Source organism: Centrocercus urophasianus, unplaced genomic scaffold, assembly GCF_019232065.1.
Source record: "Centrocercus urophasianus isolate 14NV4802_14NV808 unplaced genomic scaffold, USGS_Curo_1.0 seq_15, whole genome shotgun sequence".
NCBI lineage: Eukaryota > Metazoa > Chordata > Aves > Galliformes > Phasianidae > Centrocercus > Centrocercus urophasianus.
Window position 1 is genome coordinate 18,587,896 of NW_024884697.1, and position 12,108 is coordinate 18,600,003.

The 12,108-nt window shown below is 42.6% G+C and overlaps 1 protein-coding gene across 2 annotated transcripts in view; it reads left to right on the forward strand.

The window, feature by feature from the left end:
* The window catches only part of TRABD (TraB domain containing), a 32,642-nt gene that overhangs the window by 10,174 nt on the left and 10,360 nt on the right, over positions 1-12,108 (forward strand). The window contains exons 3-5 of one of the 2 annotated variants that reach the window (XM_042816068.1): positions 2,119-2,197; positions 4,706-4,872; positions 6,493-6,633. In XM_042816068.1, coding sequence (XP_042672002.1) covers positions 2,119-2,197; positions 4,706-4,872; positions 6,493-6,633 — 387 coding nt within the window. Of the gene's footprint in view, positions 1-2,118; positions 2,198-4,314; positions 4,575-4,705; positions 4,873-6,492; positions 6,634-12,108 lie in introns of those variants that run through there. The other variant, XM_042816069.1, reaches the window with a different exon arrangement.

A 12,108-nucleotide genomic window follows, 5' to 3' on the forward strand; every position in this document is an offset into this window, starting at 1 on the left:
CATTTGCTGCGCCTTTTAACCAGTGATGAACAAGAGCCTGCATGCCACGCTTATAAAAACCTGCACAGTGGAGGTGACCCACTGCTGAAATGCACCACCCGCCACCTGGCTGAGCTCACATCCACTGTTTGGTCTGTAGCTCAGCAAGCAGTGATGAATGTCAGTGAGTGCTGTTTTTTCCACATGGAGGAATTCATTGTCACACCTTTTCTTCACACGCGCTTCCACGTCAGATGCCATTTGTCTGACTGCTGCTGTATGTGGCAACAAAGTTATTCTGCCAATGGAATATTGGCAGGAAGGTTCAACCTCTACTGCCATATCACCAAATCCACCTGTGATGTCATGAGCCAACGTCACAAAATAGGAGGCATAACTTTTGGAACAGCCTTCATATATGAATGATTTCCACTGTACATAGTTTATGTACCTTGCCAAATTAAGCTCAGGTGTTTTTTTTGTTCTTAGTTCCATTCCTTTTATTCTTTTGTATATTTTTCCAGTGCAATAAGGGAAGTTCAGTTCAGTTTTTTGCTAGGAAGTGTTGGTTCACGTGTTCTGTGTCTTGTTAACTTTTTTTAAAAACAAAAAAAGGAGGGGAGGGGAGGAGAGAGTGGAAAGCAGACTTGTTACAATAATAAAGCCAGCAGAAGTGACAGAACTAATTCTCTGTTACATTGAAGTACCTTCCAAAATGCTTTTGTGACTAGATTGAGGTATGCAAACAGTAGTCAGGCCATATGTTGTGATCAAAAGCTGAGCTGATGTTTAATTAAATCTGAGAGTGTAATTCCAATTTGCAGCATAATTCCAGTTTGCTGTTGTCCATGAACAGGCACTGCCTTGCAGTGAGAGGATGGTGTGTTATTGCAAATGCTTTCAGCTTAGTACTGTAGACCCATTGTACTTCTTGGTCTTACTCCAGGAAATGCAGTAATAAATTTTGCCTTACCTTCAGTGGGGCCACAGTAATGCACATAAGATTTATTATCTAAAAATTGCTGTCTGAAACAATGGAGTGTGAGAAGAAATTACTCTTGTTGAAACTCTTAGCAATGGTATGTGCTTTGCACAGTCCTGTTTAAAGCTTGCCAGGTTAAGTAGGAAGTTTAATGATATTGGTTACTAGCTAAAAAGCTGCCATCCTTCAGGAGAGTTTGGCCACCTGCTTGCTGACTTTGATATTGCCTTTTGTTTGGAAAGTACTTAAATGATTATGGATTCACATCCTTCCTAACTATTTGACTTAGTGTTGTTAAATAACTTCAAATTCTCCCAGTAATCATCCTGATTGAGCTTAGAATTAATATAGTTGCCTAAAAGTAGCTTATGGTTGAGTGTTCTGAGTCCTTAAGCCTTCATTTTTACCAGCTGTTTTTCCGGCTTGGATGGCACAGACTAAATTGTTTGAATTTTATGAAAGGATTTTTAAAACTGCATGCTAGTTACAAGTAAGAATGCTTTCTCAAGTGAAAGGTATGATATATACTTGGAGTGATAATATTTTAAAGACAGTCTTTGGAAATCTTCTCCATCCCTTCTCATCCTTTAGCGGGCAAAAGCATGGAAGCACTTAATTTCACATCCTTCTGACTGATTTCTGCTGCATATGAAAGTCAATATATGCCCAGATTTTGTAAGGCTGAGTCTGCCTGCTGTGCATTAACTTACCCTAACTGGATGAAATATCTGGGCAGGCTCTTCATGAATGGACCTGTGTATACTTGAGAGCTATTAGTCTGTCAAGAATGACGAAATTAATGCTGACTACTTGTAGTTAAAAGAAATATGCTGTCCGAAAAGTGGAATAATCAGTGCACGTTTTGGTTTCCAACACAGAGATCTTTATATCACCAGTAGGGTTACTGTAAATCTGTTTGGTTTCTTCCAAAGTCAGACATTTTTTAACTTTGTGTCAGGTGTAAGTTATCGTCTCTCGTAAACAGATCAGAAAAACAGTTGTAAAGCCACGGATGTTTTGCACTGTTGACACTGCTTAAATTATCTAGTTGCTTGAATATTGCACGTAGGCTCAAATCAAGCAAACCCGCAAGAGCAAAGATGCATTAAAGCATTTCGTTATAATTTCCTGCTTCCTTTTGAATTTGTTTCATACAGGCTGCTGCAGATCCAATGTCTTCCTCTGACGTACCAGAAGATGGCCCAAAGGAAACGTCAAGTGTATCGCAGAGTATCTGTATGTTTCTGGTTTGGCTGGGGAGGGTGTGTCATGTTGGAAGCTGTTAACCCCAATATCCGTGCCTTTTCCTTACCTAACAAGGCCAAAGGGCGCTGTGAATGAGATCATGTTGGCTTCATCTGTTTGTGATTAGTAGAAAGGCCCGACTGCATAAAGCACATTTGAAAGGAGCGATGATGGCCATTTTACTGCTTTCGTGCTTTCACAAGAGTGTAGATTGCTTTATTTAACACATGCTGTCTTAAGTTTGGTGCGTCAAAGATAGGTAAGCACTCATTGGACTCCTTGTTTTGACATCTAGTGTTACAATGTTGAATCAGTTGGAACAGAAGGAAAACCTTGCCCACTCCATAATGATAATTTTTGGAATAGGAATAAGATAGGAAGGCCATGCCTGCAGGATATGAGAATAGGAATATTTCAGCCAAAACTGTCTTGTGAAGACTGGGAGAAGTGTCAGCCTTTACCTTTCAGTGAGGAGGATCAGATGATGACAGTCATTCCTCTCTAAGGCGAAGAACAAACACTTCTTAGGATTTGCTTTCTGTTTATTGATACAGCATTGTGACACTAGTATATGCAATCCTCCCTTTTGAACAATGGGGATGTTCAGGTTGTGCTTTCTGGCAAGTAATGGGCTGAGAACCACCTTAGGGCAGATTGAGTGCAACCTGACTAATGCTGAAGTTGCTGAATGACCACAGCTGTGAGAAGAAACAATCATGGGAGCAAACTGAGCACTAAGTAAAGCTATGGGAAAAGCCTAAAGAAGAATTGAGACCTATAGAAGCAGATTAGTTTGTGAGAGCTTTTTCTCCAGATTTAGAACTTGGCTTCATTTACAAAAAAAAAAAAATAATAAGAAAATTTCTGAGAATGTTTTTCTTGAGTATATCCTTAATTGATAACGTCTGTTACTTTGCTGTTATGAGAGCTTTTTTTTTTCACATGAAACATCATTCTGTTCAGCTCTGAATATGTGTTTGAGGTGGAGGCTGGAAAAATTAACAGAATGGAAATCCTTTAAGGATTACTGAATATGCAGAAACCACTTTCAGTTCAGATAATCTGAGCCATAAATGGTTGTAGGCAAGGAGATCTTTTGGAGAAAGCACTGTGCGTGCTTTCCTGACTCTTACTCTCTTCCCTAGGTACCCACTTTTGACTGCTCTCGTAGACCATATATATGATTAGGTAGATTTTGGTTATCTAAACAGCTGCTTTGATGATGCTGAGCACTACAAATGCAGCAGTGCTCCTTCTTTTTACAGTTGTGTCTTCCTCTCTGCCTCCTTAGCATCAGCTTTGCCAGCAGATCAGACCGTACTGATTACAGCATGCCATGTTCTTGAGTACTAACAATGTAGTAGTGGGCTTCTAAAATGCTAACTAAGAAGGATGTTGGAGGTGGATTTGGTTCTGTTTTGGTTTTTGCGTTGTGGTCCTTTGAGAGAAATATTTATAGAACAGATCTGGGGCAGCATAACTGAAACAGCCATGAAAAAATAGAGAATGTGTGGTAGGAGACTGTATTTTGTGTGTGTGTGTGTGTGTGACATCCCACTTATGAAGTGCATGCTGACCTTTTTCTTTTGGGATTCCTGGCTTTTGGACCACTTTAAGTCTCTGCTGACTTGTGCAACAGCTTGCCATGGAAACAGAAATCTATTTTCCTCCTTGATGACTTGTTTGTTTGTTTGTTTGTTTGTTGTAAGATCCACTCCAGCTTAAAGAAAACTCTTGTGAAGTTACTGTATTTCCTGTTGGTATAAAATCTCTATCTCAGTTGATGAGGCTTTCTGGCATTCCACAAGCAACAGTGGTGGAACTGATAGATCTTTCAGTTCTCTATGGCAAGCTTGATACAGGGCTGAACTCATTTTGTACCAGTGTGGTCCTAGTTTGTTGTTGAAACCGTGGGAGAATTGTTCATTTCCTGACCCAAATGCCTATTAAGTTTTAATTTTCAATTGTATACAGATTTCTGGTGTGTTAGTCACACAGAAGGCTAAAATTTATATTGGCAGGTATCCTACGTGGTCCAACGTGTACTGGTTCCTTTACCAGCATACTCGTAGCACTATACATGTGTTTCTATCATTTATACAGATAAGATTCCAAGAAGGAACGTTTTTGCTCTAGAAATGAAGAAATGCTTTTTTTTCTTTTTTTTTTCTGATTTAGTATATACCTTTTCTAAGTATTCTTTGCTTCTCTGTCCGCCTCACCTGCCACACAGCTTCTCTTTCCCTTACTGAACTGCGTGGACAACCTGTCCCAGTGTCCACAGGGTAGGAAACCTGGACTGAGACCCATGCTTGGAGGCAGCCTCTCCAGTGGTGGCACTCTCAATGATGTAGCCTCAGAATTGAATGTAAGATTACAGTGGTAAATCAATGGCCTTTTAGCTCTACTCTGCTGTTCAGTGGCGACATTTTTGTTTTCTGTCTTTCTTACCTGCATTTCTTAATCATCTGTGCTTTTCTTTTGTCTTTACAATCGCAGCTGATGCAGATGCATTTAAAATTCTTCTGGAGATGAAGATGAAGAAGAGGCAGAAAAAACCTGCCTTACCAAGCACTGTGACTGAGCTCGACACCGAGGACGGTTCTAAAGTGTACGTGGTTGGAACAGCCCACTTCAGTGACAGCAGCAAAAAGGATGTAGTGAAGGTAGTTTTGAATTGGAAGCCTTTCGGCACCGTGTTGCTAGTGTTAACTTATCAAAAATGTCACAAGGCAGAATGAAGTCCGACTGTTCTTTGCTGCAGCCTCTAGATCCTGTTTTTCATATGATCTGTTGGAGGACTTGACAGCAAGGTGGGATGAGCAAGGAGGCAGACATACCGTCTTAGTAATTTTTTTTAATGAAATACATTGCTCTCCAATCTCAAATATTTGTTGTCCTCTAAAGAGCAAATGCACAGTCTTAGTGTTGGTGTTTTCATCCTGATAGATGAAAAACTTTAAATGAGCCAACAGTGTGCTCTTGCGGCTCGGAGGGCAAATGGTATCCTGGGCTCCATCAAAAGAGGGGTGGCCAGCAGGGACAGGGAGGTGATTGTCTCCCTCTTCTCTGCTCTTGTGAGGCCCCTTCTGGAGTACTGTGTCCAAGTGTGGAGCCCGCAGTACAAAAAAGGCAGGGAGCTGTTGAAGAGGGTCCAGAGGAGGGCCACTAGGATGATCAGGGGACTGGAGCACCTCCCCTATGAGGACAGGCTGAGGGAGCTGGGCTTGTTCAGCCTGGAGAAAAGAAGGCTGCAAGGTGACCTCATTGCAGCCTTTCAGTACCTAAAGGGTGCCTACAGAGGGGAGGGGAATCAACTCTTCGAAAGGGTTGATATGTGTAAGATGAGGGGAAATGGTTTTAAGTTGAGGGAGGGGAGATTTAAGTCGGACATCAGGGGGAAATTCTTTACCCAGAGAGTGGTGAGGTGCTGGAACAGGCTGCCCAGAGAGGCTGTGGATGCCCTGTCCCTGGAGGTGTTCAAGGCCAGATTGGATGGGGCCCTGGGCAGCCTGGTTTAGCATTAAACGTGGAGTTTGGTGGCCCTGTATGTGGCAGGGGGGTTGGAGCTTCATGATCCTTGAGGTCCCTTCCAACCCTGGCCATTCTGTGATTCTGTGTTACTGTATGCTTACTGTGATGAGGATATGATGAGAGGATGCAAAGCCTTAGAACAGGAACTGCAGTTCTTGGCTTCTTTGTGTCTGGGATGTGTCATACTGAGCTGTAAAACCACGCTGCCCATAACTTGAGAACGTAGTCGAAAATACAAATGGGTCAGAAGCACTAGTGGAAGTGGGAGCTATTTCATACAGGACTTTATGCAAAGCCTGCAATTCAGAGTGGCTTTATTCTCTGGATCACAGGAGGGAAGGAATGTTGTATCAGAATCAACTCTGGCTCTTAATAAAGTGTGGGGTTTTTTTTTGTTATTTTTAAGTAAAATTTCAAGTGGTCACAAGCTGTGGGTAAAGGGACATTGCTAGAGTGAAAAAAAAGAAGCACACATGATTTCTTTTGTTGTCTTTCATAATGATTTTCTTTTGTTGTCTTTCTTCCTGTCCCAAAACATCCAGTAGCTTGGGCATTTCACTGTCATTTTCTTCATTTTTCTCAATAAATAGCTCCTTTGGGAAGTCTTGCTTTCTCATTGTTATTTTATTTGAAAATGGTTGCTGGAATGTGCTTTTAAGACCCTTTTCTCATAGAAGTATCAACATTGGCTGTAATTCTGTTCAATCATTCCTAAACTGGTGTAAAAAATACATATCATTCTTCTCTTTCAGACAATACAAGAAGTGCAGCCAGATGTGGTTGTGGTGGAACTGTGCCAGTACAGAGTTTCTATGTTAAAGATGGATGAGAAGACTTTACTAAAAGAAGCCAAAGAAATAAATCTGGAGAAACTTCAGCAAGCTATAAAGCAGGTATGATTTCCACAGTGAGAGTTAAAGACTGGATGAATTACTCCTGATATGAGTTACAACTAAAAAAGGTATTCCTGCTAGCTGGAAACTTAGTGGTGTTTACCTAGGTGAAGATGCCACGGTGGTGGTAAGTTGTACATAGGTTGGTATTTTGTTTTTAGCTGCAGTGCTGTGGGCTTCAGTTGCACTGCTGAATTGTGCAGGCAGGTGTTGACCTCAGCAGGGCTCTTCCTGTGTTAAACAGTTGTTCCACTTCCAGGACACGAGTACTTAATTGTAGTGTTCCACTAATCTATGTAGATATGGTTACTATCCCTACAATCTGCATCAGTATTACAGCTACTGCAGGAGTGCTTGCTTTTGCTATTGTCTGTAGTAGTTTACTCAGTTGCATTCCTCCTTTTTGGTAGGGTGTTGCTTTTGGTTATTTCCATTCCACTTGTCTTCAGAGTAGCTGCTTATTGACTGTTGGCCTTGATGAAGGCTGTTAAAAAAAACTGGGCAGATAAGAGTAGATTACTATTTGAATTACTGCTAGTCTGGCAGTTTGCCACTGTTTTGGATGTGTGGGTGCGTAACAAGTGTTGTCCTTCAGTTTTCAGTTTTTCCTTATTAGCCTGTATTTAACTAATTTTAAGGTAGGCCCAGTGAAACAGCACGAAGTCGATTCTGAAGTGATCGTGGGATGTAGAATAGTAATTTTTGGGAAAGTCAAAAGCTTTTGCAGCATCCATCTGGGTGAACAAACTCACAGACTTTGGTTGTGCGGTGCGCATACGCTGTAGTTACGTATTGCAATGATTTTATTGATGTAACTGGAGAAATTCCAGGACTGCATCCTTCACAGGAATATAAAGTGCATCCACGTAAGGTGTGTGAGTGGCTAGGGGCAAATCTATGGTGTCTTTGTGTTTCACTGTGTCTTTCACTGCAGTCTTTCTGACTCATACAGTTAGGCAATACTGTACCTTTCCTGTTTTCTTTATTTATGTCCAATCAGAGGATAGAAGATTGCAAAACATCTGCATATTGCGTGAGTTATTGCATCCATCCATCTATTTTAGGCAAGGTGGATTGCTTGGATGCACGTAACCAAAATAATGCATCTTTACAACAGAGCAGCGTAGCTGAGGGTCTTTTGACCTGGCAAACAAGCACAGAAGCTGCCTTTGTTTTATAAAAATAAATTTTAAAAAGTTGTTTTATATCAAAGCCTAAATGCAGCCATTTTTACTGTGTAAAGTTTTTCTCTTTTAAGAGGACATTGGAAAAGGACAGTGAAAATAAAATGCCTTACATTGCAAAATAAGTAGCAGACAGAGAAGAAAATCCTTTGATGTTGATTCGTGTTGGCAGCTTTTTTATCAGCAGTTCCTATCAGAACTGAAAGCGATCCTCTGTTCAGGCTGTATGGGGTCCAAAATCAGAGTAACAACGCAAGGATCATTACTGTGACAGCTCAGCCTCTTTTCTCATGAGAAGTGATGCAAATGCTAGTATTTGGATGTTGTGCCTTTAAAGAATGTATTTCTCCATGTATGAGCTCAGCCACAAAAAAAAAAATGTCTCCCTTGTTTGATTCTGCTGCACTGTGAGTTATATAGGGAGCACTAGGAAACAGTCCAACTGTCTTGTGCTAAGATAGTGTCTTTGGCTTTGTAGTAGGGGAAAAGCAGTGAGCCAGTAAGTTGCTCTGCCTGCTTCAGTTGTCACCCCCCCATTTCACGGTGATGGAACTGGCAATCGGGCCAGAAAGTTACAGCAAAAGTTAAAACTGCTTGTAACTTTCATCCTGGGGTATCGAATTAGAAAAATAATGCCATGTCTTTCTGTTGTGGCTCTAAAGCAGTGAAAATGGATTTCATGCTTAATCACTGAAGTTGGAAGCTGAGCTGAGTGTCCATGTGAAACTGTTGCACGTTTGCAATGGATCTGTGGTATTCACAGCTTGTCAAGCATCTGTTGGGGGTTTAGAAAACACTTCCTCCAGCTCCACTTTGAATTTCAAAATTCTTACAGTGGTTTACAGAGAACTGACTGTTTGCTTTCCATTAAGTGCAGACTGAAATTTGGCTCAAATGTGTGTTACCTGAGCGGTTGGCTTAAACCAAACTGGTAAGACTGGTTTGGTCATCTCTTCTCCTCAGCTTCACATTTCTGCCGTCCCTTCTGTGTCCCTACTAGAGTTCACGTGGCCGTGAGGCTGCCTGAATAGGGCATGCTTTTCAGCTGTGTTATGTCCCTGTGTTGCTCTCTTGTTGTTGTCTCTAAGGAGGGAAACTTTGGGAGAGGAAGAAGTAGGCTGGTGGCAGCAAAAGCTGAAGGGGGCTTGTTTTAACCTACTCTTCTGGGATGAGTGTACCTGTGCAGAAATATACTGTAATGATTTTTATCGTGCTTCTGGCCAATGAAAAAGCTGTTATTAAGCTGTGCAAAACAGCCCTTCATGCTTAGTTAGCCTACACAATTTTCTGTTAAATAGTAGACACTGTGAATTAGTAGGTGAAGAGCACCAGATGTACGTGGATCTGCACAGGCTGCTTGCTCTGGTGCCTTGAAGGCTAGCCTCCAGTGCACCTGCAGCAGTAGTAAAACGAGTTCCAATCTCTGCTGGCCTGGCTGTGGTTGTACAGGGTTACATCCATGGCATTTAGTGTTGTTTTGTTTTGTTTTCTTGAAGAAACCCAGGGCTAAAATACATGCTGCTTGTTTCTGCCTGCAGTTCTGTAGTTAGGCTGTTGGATCTGTAACCTCTGACACAGTCAGAGCAGCTGCAAGCTGCACTCCTTAGGCTGCATTCCCATACATAACATAAGCACGGCTGTGCTGTCTGAAGGAAGAGCTGTCTGCTCCAGAAGGCCATTGGCAGTTGCCAATAGTAGATGCCTGGAGAAGAGCGTGGGGACCTGTAGTCAGACCTTGCCTCATTCATCTCTTCTGCCATCCTGTTTGGTGCCTCCAGCAAAATGCTAGCCGTTTTATTACCTATAGTCTTACCTTCATCACAGAAAGCTGGACAGAGCCAGCAGTGTGCGTGTGCAACCCAGAAGGCCAACAGTATCCTGGGTTGCATCAACAGAAGGGTGGCCTGCAGGAAGAGTGACTGCCTGCCATTACTGTGCTCTTGTGAGGCCCCATCTGGAGTATTGTATCAAGTCAGAGGCTCCCACTACATAAGGGATGTGGAAATGTTTAAGTGGGTCCAAAGAAGGGCCACTAGGATGATCATAGGGCTGGAGCATATCTCCTGTGAAGAAAGATAGAGGGAGGTGGGCTTATTGAGATTGGAGAAGAGAAGACCCTGGGGAGAAACCTCACTGTGGCCTTCCAGTATTTGAAGGGAGCTTATGAGCGGGTCCTACACTTTACATGATCTGATAGTGATAGGTGTGGGGGGAGACTGGCTTTAAATCAAAAGAGGGGAGATTTAGATAGGTGCTAGGAGGAAATTCTCTACTCAGAGGGCGGTGAGGCACTGTCACAGCTGCCCAGAGCTGTGGTGCCCCATCCCTGGAGGCGTTCAAGGCCAGGCTGGATAGAGCCCTGGCAGCCTGAGCTGGTGGGTGGTAGCCTGCCCACAGCATGGGGATTTTTAGGGCATCTTTAAGGTCCCCTCCAACCTAAGCCATTCTGTGACCACTCATCCATTCTCAAGCCTCACTAGAAGAGATTAAACACACTGCGAACTCATGTGTTTGATATTTCTGTGCACACCTTCAAGTATTTTGTCTTCACAGTCCTCATCCACTAAAGACAACACAGTAGCATGTGTTTCTGTTCCATTCCTTTCCTGACAGTCCTTCTCATTTTACTTGCATTCTGCCTACTGTGAAGCACTGGGCTTACAGAATTGCTACTTCACATTCCCTGTCCTATGTGCTGGTAGCTCCACATCCCTCTGTCTGAGCAGTTGAATTTCTTTGCAGATATGCTTCACTTTGTGTTTATAGCTGTGAAGTGGGTCCTTCAGGATTTAATACTCTGTTGTGGTCATCTTTCTCTTATCTGACATGGAATAATCTGGTATTGCTAACAAACTCTCTTAGTGTTTTGTTCCTATCATTATTCCTGCATTTTGCTCTTTATTCCCACGCCTTCTGACTGGCCAGTCACTGCTGGTTGGTGCTATGCATTGCTGCTTGTCACCTTTTATGTGACAGGCACTTCTGTGATGCTGAGCAGATGTGGCAAGCACTGAGTTCCGTGCACATTAAGAGCGAAAATGAGTCAGACACTTCAGAGGTGCATCCCTTTGTTATCCAGCAGGGAAAATCTTCCCCTTACTGTGTAAAAATGTAGACTTCAAATACATCAATCCAGTTCTAAAGGGTGGATGAGCCCACAGATGACCTAAGTTTGCATTATCTTAGTTTTGTTTGTTTGTTTATCTTCCCTGAACTTCTGGAAACCCTTGTTTCTGTGGCTGTTGAACTCAGTCTCAGATGCTGACTCCTTTTCACTGCCTTTCCTTGTCTCTCCCCAGCAGCACGGTGTCCTGTCTTTCTGCTTGGCATATTCATAAGATGACAGCTGTATGTCAGTTGGTTGTTCCTGTAACATGCCTTGCTTGCTGGTTTGTAGCCTGATGAAGCAGATGCATAGCTAGCTTTGACAGTAGCTGCTCTCCTCTTCTGCCAATCCTTAGTGACTCTAATCTGCTTACCTGCAGAAACTGCCTATGGCCTTGGGAGAGATTGCGCAGGTATCAAAGCTGGCACTGGATGGGTTGCTTGAGTGTGTCCATGGGAGCAAGGAGGGGAGACCAGCATCTTCCCAGTAACTTTGAGCAGTCCTATCTACTGTGTCCCACATAACCTCACCTTCAGTCACGTGAAGCTGCTGATGTAGTGGGAAAGCTAACCTTTGGTGAGGGAGAGGGGAATGCCCCTTTTGGTAACAGTATGGGATGATGCCAGAGTGAAGGAGGTGCATAGCTAGGTGACAGACTGTTCTTGGAGACAGGTAGCACTCAGTTACTGGGTCTTTGTCATAAGAACAAGTGGAGTAGGACAGCCAGAGCTGGATGAAAGAGCTCTGAATGGATTTGCAGAGATATTTTCATCTCTGTTTGAGGAGCTGGGAAGGGAAATTTTGCTTAAAGGTATGTAGGGGATTGTTCTCTTCTTCAGTAAAGAAGTCTGCATTATTGTGTCTGTTTCAGAAGGTAATAAGATTCTTTGTGCAAGGAGGGGCCTTCAGTATGCTTGTAAGTGGGAGTGAGTCAGACCCAAGGTTTTCCTTCTAAGGTCTCATGTGCTGAAGTCATGCACATCAAATTCTTGCACAACCTTGAATTCTGTTTCTGCAGCTGTTAGCCTAACTGGTGCCCAGCACAGTGCTTCACTGGGATCCATGGGAGCATTTATTTCAAGACCACTGGCTATTTCTTCTAAGTATCTCTATAACATGACTGTAAATCCAATTGAACGTACTTTTATGTTCCCCCTTTTTTTTTCTTTTTCTTTTTTTTCTTTT